The 21,147-nt window shown below is 44.9% G+C and overlaps 1 protein-coding gene across 3 annotated transcripts in view; it reads left to right on the forward strand.

Annotated features, from left to right (window-relative positions):
- LOC110505965 (E3 ubiquitin-protein ligase TRIM9) overlaps window positions 1–21,147 on the forward strand; it is an 82,624-nt gene that overhangs the window by 31,544 nt on the left and 29,933 nt on the right. Inside the window, exons 2-4 of one of the 3 annotated variants that reach the window (XM_036962969.2) lie at window positions 5,386–5,481; window positions 6,733–6,789; window positions 7,596–7,718. In XM_036962969.2, the coding sequence (XP_036818864.2) occupies window positions 5,386–5,481; window positions 6,733–6,789; window positions 7,596–7,718 (276 nt within the window). Of the gene's footprint in view, window positions 1–5,385; window positions 5,482–6,732; window positions 6,790–7,595; window positions 7,719–17,026; window positions 17,261–21,147 lie in introns of those variants that run through there. The other 2 variants (XM_036962970.2, XM_090221355.1) reach the window with 2 other exon arrangements.

The following is a 21,147-nucleotide window of genomic DNA, read 5'->3' on the forward strand; positions in this document are numbered from 1 at the left end:
GGGTGGGGCCAGGGTCCATAGTGTTCTGTCTGGGGGTGGGGCCAGGGTCCATAGTGGTCTGTCTGGGAGGGGGACCAGGGTCCATAGTGTTCTGTCGGGGGGTGGGGCCAGGGTCCATAGTGTTCTGTCTGGGGGGAGGGACCAGGGTCCATAGTGTTCTGTCTGGGAGGGGGACCAGGGTCCATAGTGTTCTGTCTGGGGGGGGGACCAGGGTCCATAGTGTTCTGTCTGGGAGGGGGACCAGGGTCCATAGTGTTCTGTCTGGGGGTGGGGCCAGGGTCCATAGTGTTCTGTCTGGGGGTGGGGCCAGGGTCCATAGTGTTCTGTCTGGGGGGAGGGACCAGGGTCCATAGTGTTCTGTCTGGGGGGGACCAGGGTTCATAGTGTTCTGTCTGGGGGGCGGGGTGGGGCCAGGGTCCATAGTGTTCTGTCTGGGGTGGGGACCAGGGTCCATAGTGTTCTGTCTGGGGGGCAGGGTCCATAGTGTTCTGTCTGGGGGTGGGGCCAGGGTCCATAGTGTTCTGTCTGGGAGGGGGACCAGGGTCCATAGTGTTCTGTCTGGGGGTGGGGCCAGGGTCCATAGTGTTCTGTCTGGGGGTGGGGCCAGGGTCCATAGTGTTCTGTCTGGGGGGAGGGACCAGGGTCCATAGTGTTCTGTCTGGGGGGGACCAGGGTTCATAGTGTTCTGTCTGGGGGGCGGGGTGGGGCCAGGGTCCATAGTGTTCTGTCTGGGGTGGGGACCAGGGTCCATAGTGTTCTGTCTGGGGGGCAGGGTCCATAGTGTTCTGTCTGGGGGTGGGGCCAGGGTCCATAGTGTTCTGTCTGGGGGTGGGGCCAGGGTCCATAGTGTTCTGTCTGGGGGGAGGGACCAGGGTCCATAGTGCTCTGTCTGGGGGGGTGGGGCCAGGGTCCATAGTGTTCTGTCTGGGGGGGGGGACCAGGGTCCATAGTGTTCTGTCTGGGGGGGGGGTCCATAGTGTTCTGTCTGGGGGTGGGGCCAGGGTCCATAGTGTTCTGTCTGGGGGTGGGGCCAGGGTCCATAGTGGTCTGTCTGGGAGGGGGACCAGGGTCCATAGTGTTCTGTCGGGGGGTGGGGCCAGGGTCCATAGTGTTCTGTCTGGGGGGAGGGACCAGGGTCCATAGTGTTCTGTCTGGGAGGGGGACCAGGGTCCATAGTGTTCTGTCTGGGGGGGGGGACCAGGGTCCATAGTGTTCTGTCTGGGAGGGGGACCAGGGTCCATAGTGTTCTGTCTGGGGGTGGGGCCAGGGTCCATAGTGTTCTGTCTGGGGGTGGGGCCAGGGTCCATAGTGTTCTGTCTGGGGGGAGGGACCAGGGTCCATAGTGTTCTGTCTGGGGGGGACCAGGGTCCATAGTGTTCTGTGTGGGGGGCGGGGTGGGGCCAGGGTCCATAGTGTTCTGTCTGGGGGTGGGGACCAGGGTCCATAGTGTTCTGTCTGGGGACCAGGGTCCATAGTGTTCTGTCTGGGGGGCGGGGTGGGGCCAGGGTCCATAGTGTTCTGTCTGGGGGTGGGACCAGGGTCCATAGTGTTCTGTCTGGGGGGCGGGGTGGGGCCAGGGTCCATAGTGTTCTGTCTGGGGGGCAGGGTCCATAGTGTTTTGTCTGGGGTGGGGACCAGGGTCCATAGTGTTCTGTCTGGGGGGCAGGGTCCATAGTGTTCTGTCTGGGGGTGGGGCCATCTGTCCGGTACCATCTGTGCCGGCTCCACGCACCAGGTCTCCAGTGCACCTCCACTGTGTTTGTTTGTTATTTAGCCTGCTCAGATTTCATTGTTCATATTCAAGCCATAGCTGATATATTTCATACCATTTCAGCCAAAAACAGTCTATTTAATTGTATATTGTATGTTTTCATGTGTTTTTTTGTTTTGTTTTTTTTGACAGACATTGGTTAATTGATAATTGACAGCCCTCACACCAATTTGGCCTGCTAATTCTAGGCAGGTGGTTAACCCTTTACTCTCTTGGGAATTGGCCTGTATGGAATAAATAAATGTATGGACTATATATGAAATGGTTCTTACAGAAGAAATAGGAAAATGCAGAACCATGGTAGAAAATGGAAAGGAACGATTAATGTGAAAATGATTAGACCAAAGGTGAAGGGGGGGGGGGGGGGGGGGGGGGGGGACAGTTCAACAGACTCAAGACTGAATCCAAACAGTTACACTGTTGATTTGTATGGTCCTTTAACGTTTACTGTACTTTTCACCTTATTTGTTGATAAATGAAATCTGAAAATACTCTTGTTGGGTAGGTGAAACACAAGACAAACAAATTACAAAGGTTTGAGTGAGATGACTAAAGTTATTAATAAGGTTTACCTGGAGACGATTGGACCTCTGAAATTAAAATGGACGGGCACTTCCTTCAAAACAAGACATTTGAACTAAACCCTCCCTGAACGCTTGAAAAAACAAATCTTCTCTATTCCCAAAATCAAAATAACAAAGTATATAGCAGCGAACATGCCTACCATTTACTAGAGACTTAGATATGCAGTTTTAGAAACTGTTCCTTGTCCTGTAAGCATTACATGGCAACGCAGGAATTTTTATAGTGCACAGGGCTGCGAGCCAGAAGGTTGTGGGTTCACAGACCACCGTGGACAAGAATAGGGGTGGAAACATCTCCGTTAGAGTAAACGCATTGCATGAATCTTCTCATTGTATGTGCGGGGTCTGAGAAAACAAATGTCCTTCTATAAACATTTCATGCAATTCTGTATAATGTTTTACATGACTGGAGACCTTAGCAGAATCTTACAAGCTAAGAATGGACAGAGAGATCGGAGTATGGGTTCATCTTGTCATATTTCTCCAATGCCAAATCAGTGTGTCTTGTTTGCAGCGAAACTGTCCCTGTTCGGCAAAGTCATTAAATCTGAGACATCATTAGGAATCTGAGCTTGGTACTTAAAAAAAAAATTAGGCCAATCTGAGTCAAAAAAATAGTTTTAAAAAAGTCCAAAAATAGTTTTAAAAAAAGAGTCAAAAAAGAGTTTTAAAAAACATGTATGTTTGCCTGCTCCTCTTCGTCCGTGGCTTTAACCCCAACGAGAGGTCACAAGTGTTTCCCCAAAACATATTTATCTTAAGCTAGCAAAAGGGGGTAGGTCTATGCTTTCTGCCATTTTCTTTAATAAAAAGGTACGCCTATGGCATACCTTCTCATACCCTTCTCAATTCAAGTCTAGGTTTTAACTTATCAGCCCTTCACTGAAACGAAGGTAGGCTATTTAAAGAGTGCATCGTGGGTGGAGAAATTGAGCATCCCTGTGGTACACAGCATCTCTGTTGTTGACTCTAATGCTTCCCACAGTTGTGTCAAGTTGGCTGGATGTCCTTTGGGTGGTGGACCATTCTTGATACACACGGGGAACTGCAGAGCGTGAAAAACCCAGCAGCGTTGTAGTTCTTGACACACTTAAACAGATGAGCTCTGGCACCTAGTACAATACCCCCGTTCAAAGGCACTTAAATCTTTTGTCTTGCCCATTCACCCTCTGAGTGGCACACATATTGTGTTCTGGAACTGAGGGTTGTGTTCTGAAACTGACGGTTCTGTTCTGAAACTGAGGGTTGTGTTCTGGAACTGACGGTTGTGTTCTGGAACTGAGGGTTGTGTTCTGGAACTGAGGGTTGTGTTCTGGAACTGACGTTGTTCTGGAACTGAGGGCTGTGTTCTGGAACTGAGGGTTGTGTTCTGGAACTGGGGGTTGTGTTCTGGAACTGGGGGTTGTGTTCTGGAACTGACGGTTGTTCTGGAACTGAGGGTTGTGTTCTGGAACTGAGGGTTGTGTTCTGGAACTGAGGGTTGTGTTCTGGAACTGATGGTTGTGTTCTTGAACTGACGGTTCTGTTCTGGAACTGGGGATTGTGTTCTGGAACTGAGGGTTGTGTTCTGGAACTGACGGTTCTGTTCTGAAACTGAGGGTTGTGTTCTGGAACTGACGGTTGTGTTCTGGAACTGAGGGTTGTGTTCTGGAACTGACGGTTGTGTTCTGGAACTGAGGGTTGTGTTCTGGAACTGAGGGTTGTGTTCTGGAACTGACGTTGTTCTGGAACTGAGGGCTGTGTTCTGGAACTGAGGGTTGTGTTCTGGAACTGGGGGTTGTGTTCTGGAACTGGGGGTTGTGTTCTGGAACTGACGGTTGTTCTGGAACTGAGGGTTGTGTTCTGGAACTGAGGGTTGTGTTCTGGAACTGAGGGTTGAGTCCTGGAACTGAGGGTTGAGTTCTGGAACTGAGGGTTGTGTTCTGGAACTGAGGGTTGTGTTCTGGAACTGATGGTTGTGTTCTTGAACTGACGGTTCTGTTCTGGAACTGGGGATTGTGTTCTGGAACTGAGGGTTGTGTTCTGGAACTGAGGGTTGTGTTCTGGAACTGAGGGTTGTGTTCAGGAACTGGGGGTTGTGTTCTGGAACTGAGGGCTGTGTTCTGGAACTGAGGGTTGTGTTCTGGAACTGAGGGTAGTGTTCTGGAACTGGGGGGTGTGTTCTGGAACTGAGGGTTGTGTTCTGGAACTGGGGGTTGTGTTCTGGAACTGAGGGTTGTGTTCTGGAACTGGGGGTTGTGTTCTGGAACTGAGGGTTGTGTTCTGGAACTGGGGGTTGTGTTCTGGAACTGAGGGTTGTGTTCTGGAACTGGGGGTTGTGTTCTGGAACTGAGGGTAGTGTTCTGGAACTGGGGGGTGTGTTCTGGAACTGAGGGTTGTGTTCTGGAACTGGGGGTTGTGTTCTGGAACTGAGGGTTGTGTTCTGGAACTGAGGGCTGTGTTCTGGAACTGAGGGTTGTGTTCTGGAACTGAGGGTAGTGTTCTGGAAATGGGGGTTGTGTTCTGGAACTGAGGGTTGTGTTCTGGAACTGAGGGCTGTGTTCTGGAACTGAGGGTAATGTTCTGGCCAGATGAAGCAGAGTCTCCCTCTCACCCTCTCTTCCGCCTCAGTCCTCCTGAAAGATAAAAAGCTCTGTCCCCACTTGGCTGATCTCTAGTCAGTTCACTCAACGGCACACAGCACTCAGGGTTACTGTTAGGAGGTGTGTATGTGTGTGTGTCAGACCACGCCCTCACTCTACCCCACAACCACCTCCGACCCCCTCCCACCACCAACCTCCGACCACACTCCCCCACCTTTGGCCACCCCCCACCCACCTCTGATCCGATCCCCTCACCCCAACCACCTCCGACCCCTCGCCTCCGCTGACCTCCGACCCCCTACCCCCAACCACCTCTGACCCGCTCACCTTCAACCCCCGCCCCCCCTCCTCTCAACCACCTTAGTCCAATTGATTGATATATTCATTCATTAATTCATTCACATGGACGTGTCTAATGCTGACCATGTTTCTCTCTTGTCCTCCTCAGGGCCAGCTGTCCCAGGCCCTCAACATCCTGTCTGACAGAGCTACCGAGGCCAAGGAGTTCCTGGTTCAGCTGAGGAACATGGTGCAGCACATCCAGGTACAGTTACACACTCACTGCTCCTCCTGACCTACATTGTCATAGGATACATCCCAAATGGCACCCTATTCCCTATATAGTGCACTACTTTTGATCAGGGCTAAATAGGGCTTTGGTCTAAAGTAGTGCACTATATAGGGAATAGGGATGCCATAGGGCTTTGGTCTAAAGTAGTGCACTATATAGGGAATAGGGTGCCATAGGGCTTTGGTTAAAAGTAGAGCACTATATAGGGAATAGGGATGCCATAGGGCTCTGATTAAAAGTAGTGCACTATATAGGGAATAGGGATGCCATAGGGCTCTGATTAAAAGTAGTGCACTATATAGGGAATAGGGATGCCATTTGGGACGTAGTCACAGTCCCTCCTCCCGCTGTCACAAGCCCCTCCTACACTCTCACCCAGTCATAGCCCCAATCCCCTGTCATTCTTTAGGAACTCCTTAAGGCGTCCGCATGCTTCCCAGACAAAACACTTCGGGAAGACGTTGTGTATATACCATGACAAAACATTTTTGGTTCGTTTTGGACATCAGTAAGGGTAATAAAATAAATCTGGAGGCCGAAGTCGGTGGCCCGAAGTCTACTGGCCTTCGTCGGCGATTGGTCAACAGTAGGGATTCTTCAATAAAGTCTTTGTTGTCATTCAACGAGAGATTACTGCACATTTTTTCATTGAGAAATACTGCAACAAACATCTTAGTTAGATGTGAAATTGCGTGACTAAAATCTCCTCTGCAAAAACGTCCAAATTAATGACAGATTTCTTGAGTTGTCTTAGATGAATTCAGACTATTTTGAAGAAGTGTATACTGGCTACGGCGTCTCAAAATGGACAAACAGTACTAATGCCGTTTTTTCCCCTTGTTTTTCAAGCGAAGGTCTTTCAAGGGAGTATGCGAGCACACTCGGCTTCGGCTCGGCGCCAGCCTGACCGAAGCATGCGGACGCCTTTAGTTCACCAATATGTACAGAACTTTGACAACTGACAACTGTGAACTTTGCCTGAAGTGTTACCACGATACCCAGCAACAGTAGCTATGGTAACACTAGATGTCAAAGACAGAGCGTGGGATGAGGGGGTAGATCATAGAATTACAATGAGTTGGAAGGGTATCCCTATTCCGGTCGATGATGCCATAATGGGTGGACTATATGGCGGCCATTTTGAGTGTCTCCTTTTGGAGCAAAGCATTCAATTTCTCTGGATTAGATCAGATGTCCAAGCTGACCCCTCTTCTTGTCACACAGCCCGCTGATGGCCCAGGGAGACCCTTACTAGTGACATCAGGGTGGGGAACACTGAAGGTGAGAAGGAGGGAGGAGGAGGAGGAGGAGGAGGAGGAGGAATGGAGGAATAGAGTTGGGTTGGGATACAGGAGAACTCCAAACAATACCTGGTGGTTCTACCTTACCTTGATGGAACCAAATTATACGACAACAACATTTACCCTGAGAAGTAGATATCAACAGAATCTCCAGTCTTCTTTCACTACACAACTTCCTTCAGTCTGTTCACCGCAATGAACTTGTTTAAAACTACAAACAGTCTTCAGATAGTAAAATGTAAATAACTGAAGAGACTTCAGATAGTCCCCCCCCCCCCACCCCAAAAATGCAAATAGTCTCCCCGTGACAGTTCCTTTCCCAGTAGTCTGCCATCTTGTCCCTGACAGGCAGCATCTGGTCTGCTTCATTTTAAGATTACAGGTGTTTCGATGATCTGGGGCTGTACGAATCAAGTATCTCAGAATATGAGTGCTGATCTGGGATCTGTCCTTATTCATTATGATCTAGGATCTGTTCATATACCCTCATTCATTATGATCTAAAAGGCAAAACTGACCCTAGATCAGCTCTCCTACTCTGAGACGCTTGATAAATACGGCCTCACATTGTCTGTTTCTGTCAGTTTGCCTGTTTGTTTTTTCAACCGTAGGAATGAAACATACTACCTTCCTGTCTGTCATTCCTGTCTTTGTGTTCTTCAAAGTCTATCTACACAGCCTTGTGTCCCAGCTGTCTGACTATCTGTGTGACTATCTGTCTGTCTGACTGTCTGTCTGTCTGTCTGTCTGTCTGTCTGCCTGTCTGACTGTCTGTCTTTCCTGCAGGAGAACGGCGTGGAGTTCGAAGCCTGTCTGGTGGCGCAGTGTGACGCCCTCATCGACGCCCTGAACCGACGCAAGGCCCAGCTGCTGACCCGCGTCAACAAGGAGCATGAGCACAAGCTGAAGGTGAGACACCATTTTGTGGTGAGACACCATCAAGCCCAGGGGACTTCCTGTCTGCGGGGTAACAGTGATAAATAAATGAAGGAATAGTAAACAGGCATAATTATGCATAAATTTAAGATTATGCATAAAATTCCAGAAGTGAAGTGTACACTCCCCGTTAGGGATTTAAAAGCATATGATTGATGTAAGCATTGCCTGGAGTGAGTTTCCACCCTTATTAAATCCATGCAAGAAAGTGTGCGAGGGTACACTTTGCATCTCATTTGACGTTATCACTTCTGCTCGTTGGGTCATCTAGAAACTTCCACCAGTAGTTTTGTGTGGGAGAAGGGGTGGAGACCCAGGTTTTCTTTTGCTTCTCTCAGACCAAAACCATCGACATTCCTGCCTACCAGAGAGTAATGATTAAAACATTGATGAACCAAGGGCCTCCCGGGTGGCGCAGCGGTCTAGGGCACTTTAACACTTTGCTTGCTGTGACACCAGAGATTCTGGGTTCGCGCTCTGTCGCAGCCGGCCGGGACCGCGAGGTCCATGGGGCGACGCACAATTAGCGTTGTCCGGGTTAGGGAGGGTTTGGCCGGTAGGGATGTCCTTGTCTCATCGCGCACCAGCGACTCCTGTGGCGGGCCAGGCGCATTGCACGCTAACCAGGTAGCCAGGTGCACGGTGTTTCCTCCGACACATTGGTGCGGCTGGCTTCCGTGTTGGATGCGCGCTGTGTTAAGAAGCTGTGCGGCTTGGTTGGGTTGTGTTTCGGAGGACGCATGACATTCAGCCTTCGTCTCTCCTGAGCCAAGACTGTAACTACTAACAATTGGATACCATGAAAAGGGGGTAAAATGTACATTTAAAAAAGCATTGAATATGAAACAGACAGAATTAAATATTCAGGTATTTATTTTTCCTGTCTTGTTTGCATATACATTCGTAATGAATCGTCCTCTCAGATGTCAAAGGTTAAAGGTTAAAGCTGTGTTTATCTCAGATCATGTTTGGGGTTATTAAATAACTAGCTTCACTTCCAGAGACATACCTTGGAATGTTAACATGGTAGAGCAGGAGCCTTGTCCCTACTCTACTAGAGAGCTATTCAAACCCATTCTTATTCCTCACACACACACACACACGCACGCACGCACGCACACACACACGCACACACACACACAGTGTGTTCCTCTCCTCTGGTCCCTGAGAAAGTATCGCTCGGTGTCGCCAGAGGCAACCATCTCCATGATGACCAGGATATAGAGACGTGCAGAGCTTGTTATTGAATGTGTGTGTGTGTGGCTGCTTCTAATGGCATCCTCAGATGGGGCTATGTTTGAGCTCTCTCTCTCTTTCTATCTCTTCATTCTCTGTCTCTGTCTCTCTCTCTCTTTCTCTCTCTCTCTCTCTCTCTCTCTCTGTATCTCGCTCTCTCTCATTCTGTCTCTCTGTCTCATTCTCTCTCTCTCTCTTTCTGTATCTCGCTCTCTCTGTAGCTCTCTCTCATTCTGTCTCTGTCTCATTCTCTCTCTCTCTCTCTCTCTCTCGTTCTGTCTCTTTCTTTCTCTCTCGTTCTCTCTCTCTCTCTCTCATTCTCTCTCATATTCTCTCTCTCATTCTCTCTCTGTCTCATTCTCTCTCTCTCTCTGTATCTCTCTCTCTCTCTCTCTCATTCTGTCTCTCTCTCATTCTCTCTCTCTCTCTCTCTCTCTGTATCTCTCTCTCTCTCTCGTTGTCTCTTTCTCTCTCTATATATATATCATTCTGTCTCTCTCTCGTTCTGCCAGGATAGATGGGGATCTGTGAAAGACACAGAGAGAGGAGGCAGTTAGTTTGTCATGCTGAGGAGTTCAATATATTACATAATTGTATTTCCTTTAATTTGATCTCTGTCACACACACAGAAACACCACACACACACACACACACATCTATCTCATACCTCATTCGTATCTCTCTGATGTAATTGCTTTGTCACTGCTGCAGCAGTCACTGGCCAGTGCAGTCTGTTTACCAATGAAGTCTACTCATCATGACTTCAGCGTATTGGTATTGACACTCAGAACTGTGGCGGCATTCCAGGACCAGCCTACCTACCCCCTGCTCTACACAGAGAAACAATCAACCTCAACTAGGGCTGTGGTCGTCATGACATTTTGTCAGCTGGTGATTGTCAAGCAAATAACTCACGGTAATCGACCGTTAATTAACGTTTAGCATCTCCTGGCTTCCACACATATCCTACCAGCCACTGATGCTGACCTTTGGAACATCTACATCTTAAACAGTCTAATAAATCCATGTAATATAGTCTACACCATCACAATAAATCCATGTAATATAGTCTACACCATCACAATAAATCCATGTAATATAGTCTACACCATCACAATAAATCCATGTAATATAGTCTACACCATCACAATAAATCCATGTAATATAGTCTACCTACACCATCACAATAAATCCATGTAATATAGTCTACACCATCACAATAAATCCATGTAAATAGTCTACACCATCACAATAAATCCATGTAATATAGTCTACACCATCACAATAAATCCATGTAATATAGCCTACACCATCACAATAAATCCATGTAATATAGTCTACACCTTCACAATAAATCCATGTAAATAGTCTACACCATCACAATAAATCCATGTAATATAGTCTACACCATCACAATGAATCCATGTAATATAGTCTACACCATCACAATAAATCCATGTAATATAGTCTACACCATCACAATAAATCCATGTAATATAGTCTACACCATCACAATAAATCCATGTAATATAGTCTACACCATCACAATAAATCCATGTAATATAGTCTACCTACACCATCACAATAAATCCATGTAATATAGTCTACCTACACCATCACAATAAATCCATGTAATATAGTCTACACCATCACAATAAATCCATGTAATATAGTCTACACCATCACAATAAATCCATGTAATATAGTCTACACCATCACAATAAATCCATGTAATATAGCCTACACCATCACAATAAATCCATGTAATATAGTCTACACCATCACAATAGATCCATGTAATATAGTCTACACCATCACAATAAATCCATGTAATATAGCCTACACCATCACAATAAATCCATGTAAATAGTCTACACCATCACAATAAATCCATGTAAATAGTCTACACCATCACAATAAATCCATGTAATATAGTCTACACCATCACAATAAATCCATGTAATATAGTCTACACCATCACAATAAATCCATGTAATATAGTCTACACCATCACAATAAATCCATGTAATATAGTCTACACCATCACAATAAATCCATGTAATATAGTCTACACCATCACAATGAATCCATGTAATATAGTCTACACCATCACAATAAATCCATGTAATATAGTCTACACCATCACAATAAATCCATGTAATATAGTCTACACCATCACAATAAATCCATGTAATATAGTCTACACCATCACAATAAATCCATGTAATATAGTCTACCTACACCATCACAATACATCCATGTAATATAGTCTACACCATCACAATAAATCCATGTAATATAGTCTACACCATCACAATGAATCCATGTAATATAGTCTACACCATCACAATAAATCCATGTAATATAGTCTACACCATCACAATAAATCCATGTAATATAGTCTACACCATCACAATAAACCCATGTAATATAGTCTACACCATCACAATGAATCCATGTAATATAGTCTACACCATCACAATAAATCCATGTAATATAGTCTACACCATCACAATGAATCCATGTAATATAGTCTACACCATCACAATAAATCCATGTATTATAGTCTACACCATCACAATAAATCCATGTAATATAGTCTACACCATCACAATAAATCCATGTATTATAGTCTACACCATCACAATAAATCCATGTAATATAGTCTACCTACACCATCACAATAAAGCCATGTAATATAGTCTACAACATCACAATAAATCCATGTAATATAGTCTACACCATCACAATAAATCCATGTAATATAGTCTACACCATCACAATAAATCCATGTAATATAGTCTACACCATCACAATAAATCCATGTAATATAGTCTACACCATCACAATAAATCCATGTAATATAGTCTACACCATCACAATAAATCCATGTAATATAGTCTACACCATCACAATAAATCCATGTAATATAGTCTACACCATCACAATAAATCCATGTAATATAGTCTACACCATCACAATGAATCCATGTAATATAGTCTACACCATCACAATAAATCCATGTAATATAGTCTACACCATCACAATAAATCCATGTAATATAGTCTACACCATCACAATAAATCCATGTAATATAGTCTACACCATCACAATAAATCCATTATTTATTTTAGACAGGTCTATAATGAAGAAAATGCAGTCTATTTCAGAAGAACAGAATAGCATACTGAGTTATCCTGATGTTGGGTCCTGATCTGGCTATGCCACATGTCTGTGGGCTACACTAGTTCATTTAGCAGACAAGATTTGCTTAGAATTCCGTGGTATTATTCTTATATTAATTTATAGTAGCAAGGATATTTTCTCAGTGATTTGAAGGAGTGCGCACATGCGGCTGTTCTGTGTTGAGCGCTTAACAAATATTATTCCTACAGTATATGCTTAATAATAATATGTTATAATGCTTAATTTAGAGTTATTAATGTAGCTTTATTTGTTCTACAAACGTTGGGCTATATGTTTTGATTTTTAATACGTTCTAATGATGCGTGATGAGACTAATGATGATTTGAAAAAAAGTTGCATGAAAGGCATGAGCTCTGCTTTGTTTTTTTTTTGTGTGTGCAGGCTGTACACACTTCATCAGTCTCTCGTTCACAATTTGACAAGCACTTGATAATGCCTCGAATTCCCCCATAATCCCCCTAAAAAAATTGGTGCCTTTTGTGGCCAGTGGCCGTTGTACCCTTGGGCTGAATATAATAATTATAATTCCTTTCTCCCGAATGCGTGTCGAAGCACCTCTCACTCACATGGCTCTCAGTCATATGACCGGAACGTTCTCACAGGCTACAAGTGAAGACGCAACTGCACGCATCCTTATCCTTATTCCGAGGCGCATATTGAAGATATCGTCAACCAACAAGATGTCTAGGCCTAACAAACAGCAAAAAAACACTAGCCTATGTCAATCTACTATCCCCCATAGTACAAAACTTGACCTATTCTGTGCGAGAAATAAATATTCCAAACATAGTCTGGGATAGTTGTGGGATGCGATAGATCCCATATTCAAACAACCAATCAAACCACTAGCATCAAACAACCAATCAAACCACTAGCATCAAACAACCAATCAAACCACTAGCATCAAACAACCAATCAAACCACTAGCATCAAACAACCAATCAAACCACTAGCATCAAACAACCAATCAAACCACTAGCATCAAACAACCAATCAAACCACTAGCATCAAACAACCAATCAAACCACTAGCATCAAACAACCAATCAAACCACTAGCATCAAACGACCAATCAAAAAGGGTGTTTTAACCAATGAGCCTGACGCAACAGATGAAAACGTTTTGCTTAAAATGTTGATAAACTAGGGCCTCCCGGGTGGCGCAGTGGTTAAGGGCGCTGTACTGCAGCGCCAGCTGTGCCATCAGAGACTCTGGGTTTGCGCCCAGGCTCTGTCGTAACCAGCCGCGACCGGGAGGTCCGTGGGGCGACGCACAATTGGCCTAGCGTCGTCCGGGGTTAGGGAGGTGGTTGGCCGGTAGGGATGTCCTTGTCTCATCATGCACCAGTGACTCCTGTGGCGGGCCGGGCACAGTGCGCGCTAACCAAGGTTGCCAGGTGCACGGTGTTCTCCGACACATTGGTGCGGCTGGCTTCCGTATTGGATGCGCGCTGTGTTAAGAAGCAGTGCTGCTTGGTTGGGTTGTGTATCGGAGACTTTCAACCTTCGTCTCTCCCGAGCCCGTACGGGAGTTGTAGTGACAAGACAAGAGAGTAGCTATTAAACAATTGGACACCACGAAATTGGGAAGAAAACGGGGTAAAAAAAATCACAACAATAAATAAATAAATGTTGATAAACTATTCGATTATTTCTTCACATTGTAAGCGCAGCAATGCAGTAGCATATAAGCGTGAATGTATCATTGGCAGGAAAACACCATTATCAGAAGGTTGAAAGTCACGCGTCCTCCGATACACAACCCAACCAAGCAGCACTGCTTCTTAACACAGCGCGCATCCAACCCGGAAGCCAGCCGCACCAATGTTTCGGAGGAAACACCGTGCACCTGGCAACCTTGGTTAGCGCGCACTGCGCCCGGCCCGCCACAGGAGTCGCTGGTGCGCGATGAGACAAGGACGATTATGCATTTTTTTTAATGGTGAAAATCATCTTCCCCAAACTTGATACTCACGTGCTGCGTATACATGGTAACGTGTGGCCAGTTAGGCTCTACACTTGTTGTAAAGCGGATTCGTGTGCTTTTAAGAAGTTTTTTGGCCACTTTAGTTGTGATACAAACCTTATCAAGACTTATAGGCCTATGGGCTAGGCTACATGAGGTGTGATACAAACCTTATAGGTCTATGGGCTAGGCTACATGAGGTGTGATACAAACCTTATAGGTCTATGGGCTAGGCTACATGAGGTGTGATACAAACCTTATAGGTCTATGGGCTAGGCTACATGAGGTGTGACACTAACCTTATAGGACTATGGGCTAGGCTACATGAGGTGTGATACTAACCTTATAGGACTATGGGCTAGACTACATCAGGTGTGATACTAACCTAATAGGCCTATGGGCTAGACTACATGAGGTGTGATACTAACCTTATAGGCCTATGGGCTAGGCTACATGAGGTGTGATAGTAACCTAATAGGCCTATGGGCTAGGCTACATGAGGTGTGATACTAACCTTATAGGACTATGGGCTAGGCTACATGAGGTGTGATACTAACCTTATAGGCCTATGGGCTAGGCTACATGAGGTGTGATACTAACCTTATAGGACTATGGGCTAGGCTACATGAGGTGTGATACTAACCTTATAGGACTATGGGCTAGGCTACATGAGGTGTGATACTAACCTTATAGGACTATGGGCTAGACTACATAAGGTGTGATACAAACCTTATAGGCCTATGGGCTAGGCTACATGAGGTGTGATACAAACCTTATAGGCCTATGGGCTAGGCTACATGAGGTGTGATACAAACCTTATAGGCCTATGGGCTAGGCTACATGAGGTGTGATACAAACCTTATAGGCCTATGGGCTAGACTACATGAGGTGTGATACAAACCTTATCAAAACGTGTAGGACTATGGGCTAGGCTACATGAGGTGTGATACAAACCTTATAGGCCTATGGGCTAGGCTACATGAGGTGTGATACAAACCTTAACAAAACGTGTAGGACTATGGGCTAGGCTACATGAGGTGTGATACTAACCTTATAGGCCTATGGGCTAGGCTACATGAGGTGTGATACAAACCTTATCAAAACGTGTAGGACTATGGGCTAGGCTACATGAGGTGTGATAGTAACCTTATAGGCCTATGGGCTAGGCTACATGAGGTGTGATACAAACCTTATCAAAACGTGTAGGACTATGGGCTAGGCTACATGAGGTGTGATACAAACCTTATAGGCCTATGGGCTAGGCTACATGAGGTGTGATACAAACCTTATCAAAACGTGTAGGACTATGGGCTAGGCTACATGAGGTGTGATACTAACCTTATAGGCCTATGGGCTAGGCTACATGAGGTGTGATACAAACCTTATCAAAACGTGTAGGACTATGGGCTAGGCTACATGAGGTGTGATATAAACCTTATAGGCCTATGGGCTAGGCTACATGAGGTGTGATACAAACCTTATCAAAACGTGTAGGCCTATGGGCTAGGCTACATGAGGTGTGATACTAACCTTATAGGACTATGGGCTAGGCTACATGAGGTGTGATACTAACCTTATAGGCCTATGGGCTAGGCTACATGAGGTGTGATACTAACCTTATAGGCCTATGGGCTAGACTACATGAGGTGTGATACTAACCTAATAGGACTATGGGCTAGGCTACATGAGGTGTGATACTATGATTTGCCTTAAACTGGCCATCATTCACAAGTGATAGGTTAATATTTTCACCCATCAGACTATTCTTGATTTAATCTTGTCTTTACATATACTAAATAACATTGTAACCATTTTCAATTAGCCTTTTAAAATGATAAACTTGGATTAGCTAACACAACGTGTCATTGGAACACAGGAGTGATGGTTGCTGATAATGGGCCTCTGTACACCTATGTAGATATTCCATTAAAAATCCAGCCACAATAGTCATTTACAACATTAACAATGTCTACACTGTATTTCTGATCAATTTGATGTTATGTTAAGTTTAGAATGGACCATTATCATGCACCTGGCCAGAAACAGGGGCAGCGGGACCAGAAATAGATGTCATCTAGGCGATAAAAATAGCAAATGGAGGACGCTTTTCCCCCTGGTTTATTTTCATGCCAACCAGTTAAGACTCTACTCCTGTTGTAAAGAGAAGCAATGTGCTTAATATTAGGAAAGTTGAGAAATAAATATAGTAGGCCTAGCCTATAGAAAGCCGATCCTCCTCTTTTTAATAGAGGCCATCACTCTGTGTTCTCGTACGATTGCATAGCCTATAGAAATGTTGCGTAACATGAGCTCATGGGCTCTCGTCAAGTGTTTGATGTTCCATTACATTTACATTGATGTCAGACTGATTAGAGGGACAATAGAGTGCTGAGTACCAGGCAGTTAGCAAGTTTGGTAGGCTACTAATGACCATCAGCAGCAGCATCAGACCTTGGAGAAGCCTAATTACCGTGACTAAACGGTAACGTGGAATTTGACTGCCATCATGACTCATGACTGCCGGTGTGGCGATAATAAGGTCACCGTAACAGCCCTACTCAGGACTACTGGTGTGTATATTGAAATGAACCTCCATCCACAGCCACTGTGGAGAGACTGGATCGTTCTGTATTCCACAGCACTCTCTCTGCATCCTAAATGGAACACTATTCCCTATATAGTGCACTAATTTTGACCAGAGTCCAGGTGGAGAGAATAGGGTGACATTGTTGACGCGTCCTCTGTATTTCCCAGATGACTCTGTCCATCACGTAAAGACACACCCGGCTGTGAACGACCAATGAAAGTGCAGGGCCCATTCCCTCTGTAAAACACTGGGTGAAAGGCTAGTGTCTGGTGTTGATGGCCACAGGGGAGGGAAAGGAGACAGAGGAGGAGGAGGTGGAGGGGAGGATGGTAGAGGAGGAGAGAAACCCAGGAGGGATATTCACAAAGATACACAATGTAACAGAGAGGAGAGCGGCTAGTAGCCTAGTGCAGATGGACGGAGGAGAGGAAAAGGAGGACGGGAAGAAGGGGAGGAGAGTGGAGGGGAACGCAGGAGAGTTGTCCACAAAGACACAGAACAGGAGACAACAGAGAGGACAGGTATGGACAACAGAGAGACAACAGAGGGGACGGACGGGTGGTGGGTGCACGGTCAGCAGATCACATTGTTAAAGACAATCCATGTCTTTGTTTTGTGTTTCTGTCTGTGTAGTCTGTGATCTAGTGTCCTTAGTCTGTGATCTAGTGTCTTTAGTCTGTGATCTAGTGCCTTTAGTCTGTGATCTAGTGTCCTTAGTCTGTGATCTAGTGTCTTTAGTCTGTGATCTAGTGTCCTTAGTCTGTGATCTAGTGTCTTTAGTCTGTGATCTAGTGTCTTTAGTCTGTGATCTAGTGTCTTTAGTCTGTGATCTAGTGTCTTTAGTCTGTGATCTAGTGTCTTTAGTCTGTGATCTAGTGTCTTTAGTCTGTGATCTAGTGTCTTTAGTCTGTGATCTAGTGTCTTTAGTCTGTGATCTAGTGCCTTTAGTCTGTGATCTAGTGTCCTTAGTCTGTGATCTAGTGTCTTTAGTCTGTGATCTAGTGTCTTTAGTCTGTGATCTAGTGTCCTTAGTCTGTGATCTAGTGTCCTTAGTCTGTGATCTAGTGTCTTTAGTCTGTGATCTAGTGTCTTTAGTCTGTGATCTAGTGTCTTTAGTCTGTAATCTAGTGTCCTTAGTCTGTGATCTAGTGCCTTTAGTCTGTGATCTAGTGTCCTTAGTCTGTGATCTAGTGTATTTAGTCTGTAATCTAGTGTCCTTAGTCTGTGATCTAGTGTCTTTAGTCTGTAATCTAGTGTCCTTAGTCTGTGATCTAGTGCCTTTAGTCTGTGATCTAGTGTCTTTAGTCTGTAATCTAGTGTCTTTAGTCTGTGATCTAGTGTCTTTAATCTGTGATCTAGTGTCTTTAGTCTGTGACCTAGTGTCCTTAGTCTGTGATCTAGTGCCTTTAGTCTGTAATCTAGTGTCTTTAGTCTGTAATCTAGTGTCCTTAGTCTGTGATCTAGTGTCTTTAGTCTGTGATCTAGTGTCTTTAGTCTGTAATCTAGTGTCCTTAGTCTGTGATCTAGTGCCTTTAGTCTGTGATCTAGTGTCCTTAGTCTGTGATCTAGTGTATTTAGTCTGTAATCTAGTGTCCTTAGTCTGTGATCTAGTGCCTTTAGTCTGTGATCTAGTGTCCTTAGTCTGTGATCTAGTGTATTTAGTCTGTGATCTAGTGTCTTTAGTCTGTAATCTAGTGTCTTTAGTCTGTGATCTAGTGTCTTTAATCTGTGATCTAGTGTCTTTAGTCTGTGATCTAGTGTCTTTAGTCTGTGATCTAGGGTTAGTGTCCTTAGTCTATGATCTAGGGTTAGTGTCCTTAGTCTATGATCTAGGGTTAATGTCCATAGTTTGTGATCTAGTGTCTTTAGTCTGTGATCTAGGGTTAGTGTCCTTAGTCTGTGATCTAGTGTCCTTAGTCTGTGATCTAGGGTTAATGTCCTTAGTCTGTGATCTAGTGTCCTTAGTCTGTGATCTAGGGTTAATGTCCTTAGTCTGTGATCTAGGGTTAGTGTCCTTAGTCTGTGATCTAGTGTCATTAGTCTGTGATCTAGAGTTCGTGTCCTTACTCTGTAATCTAGAGTTACTGTCCTTAGTCTGTTATCTAGTGTCCTTAGTCTGTGATCTAGAGTCCTTAGTCTGTGATCTAGAGTTATTGTCCTTAGTCTATAATCTAGAGTTAGTGTCCTTAGTCTGTGATCTAGAGTTAGTGTTCTTAGTCTGTGATCTAGTGTCTTTAGTCGGTGATCTAGTGTCTTTAGTCTGTGATCTAGTGTCTTTAGTCTGTGATCTAGTGTCCTTAGTCTGTGATCTAGTGTCCTTAGTCTGTGATCTAGTGTCTTTAGTCGGTGATCTAGTGTCTTTAGTCTGTGATCTAGAGTCTTTAGTCTGTGATCTAGTGTCCTTAGTCTGTGATCTAGTGTCCTTAGTCTGTGATCTAGTGTCTTTAGTCGGTGATCTTGTGTCTTTAGTCTGTGATCTAGTGTCTTTAGTCTGTGATCTAGGGTTAGTGTCCGTAGTCTGTGATCTAGTGTCTTTAGTTTGTGATCTAGGGTTAGTGTCCTTAGTCTGTGATCTAGTGTCCTTAGTCTGTGATCTAGTGTCTTTAGTCTGTGATCTAGGGTTAATGTCCTTAGTCTGTGATCTAGTGTCCTTAGTCTGTGATCTAGGGTTAGTGTCCTTAGTCTGTGATCTAGTGTCCTTAGTCTGTGATCTAGAGTTAGTGTCCTTAGTCTGTGATCTAGTGTCCTTAGTCTGTGATCTAGAGTTAGTGTCCTTAGTCTGTGATCTAGTGTCCTTGGTCTGTGATCTAGAGTCCTTAGTCTGTGATCTAGAGTTAGTGTCCTTAGTCTGTGATCTAGTGTCCTTAGTCTGTGATCTAGAGTTAGTGTCCTTAGTCTGTAATCTAGAGTTAGTGTCCTTAGTCTGTGATCTAGAGTTAATGTCCTTAGTCTGTGATCAAGAGTTAGTGTCCTTAGTCTGTGGTCTAGTGTCCTTGGTCTGTGATCTAGAGTCCTTAGTCTGTGATCTAGAGTCCTTAGTCTGTGATCTAGAGTCCTTAGTCTGTGATCTAGTGTCCTTAGTCTGTGATCTAGTGTCCTTAGTCTGTGATCTAGTGTCCTTGGTCTGTGATCTAGTGTCCTTAGTCTGTGATCTAGTGTCCTGAGTCTGTGACCTAGTGTCCTTAGTCTGTGATCTAGAGTCCTTAGTCTGTGATCTAGTGTCCTTAGTCTGTGATCTAGTGTCCTTAGTCTGTGACCTAGTGTCCTTAGTCTGTGACCTAGTGTCCTTAGTCTGTGATCTAGTGTCCTTAGTCTGTGACCTAGTGTCCTTAGTCTGTGATCTAGTGTCCTTAGTCTGTGATCTAGTGTCCTTAGTCTGTGATCTAGTGTCCTTAGTCTGTGACCTAGTGTCCTTAGTCTGTGACCTAGAGTCCTTAGTCTGTGACCTAGTGTCCTTAGTCTGTGATCTAGTGTCCTTAGTCTGTGACCTAGTGTCCTTAGTCTGTGACCTAGTGTCCTTAGTCTGTGATCTAGTGTCCTTAGTCTGTGATCTAGTGTCCTTAGTCTGTGACCTAGTGTCCTTAGTCTGTGACCTAGTGTCCTTAGTCTGTGATCTAGTGTCCTTAGTCTGTGATCTAGTGTCCTTAGTCTGTGACCTAGTGTCCTTAGTCTGTGACCTAGTGTCCTTAGTCTGTGATCTAGTGTCCTTACTCTGTGATCTAGTGTCCTTAGTCTGTGACCTAGTGTCCTTAGTCTGTGACCTAGTGTCCTTAGTCTGTGACCTAGTGTCCTTAGTCTGTGACCTAGTGTCCTTAGTCTGTGACCTAGTGTCCTTAGTCTGTGACCTAGTGTCCTTAGTCTGTGATCTAGTGTCCTTAGTCTGTGACCTAGTGTCCTTAGTCTGTGACCTAGTGTCCTTAGTCTGTGACCTAGTGTCCTTAGTCTGTGACCTAGTGTCCTTAGTCTGTGATCTAAAACACGACAGTAAATGCTTCGGTATACTTCAGTCTGCACAAACACTACAGTAAATACTATAGTCATCTTACCATAGTATACACTATAGTCTTCTTTCATGTGGAGTGTCCCTGTTTTTTCCAGGTCTCTGGCCCACTCTGACCCTGTATCTGTTTCAGACCGTTTTGACTGTGCTGCTGTATGGGTACGACAGTGTTTAATGACCCCGGCCACGAGTGACTCAGAGAGGAATGGTTCCTGGCCCCACCAGCTCTGCAGAGAGAGAGAGACAGGCAGTGGCCCACTTACACATACCTCTGTCCTCTACCTCTTTATTCTGCCCTCTTTTACTGCTCTATCTCTCTATATCTCTCTCCCTGGAGTTATTTCTCTCTCTCTCTCCCTCTCTCTCTCTCTCTCTCTCTCTCTCTGGAGTTATTTCTCTCTCTCTCTC

Source organism: Oncorhynchus mykiss, chromosome 25 (assembly GCF_057628025.1).
Source record: "Oncorhynchus mykiss isolate SJ-2025 chromosome 25, ASM5762802v1, whole genome shotgun sequence".
Taxonomy (NCBI): Eukaryota; Metazoa; Chordata; class Actinopteri; order Salmoniformes; family Salmonidae; genus Oncorhynchus; species Oncorhynchus mykiss.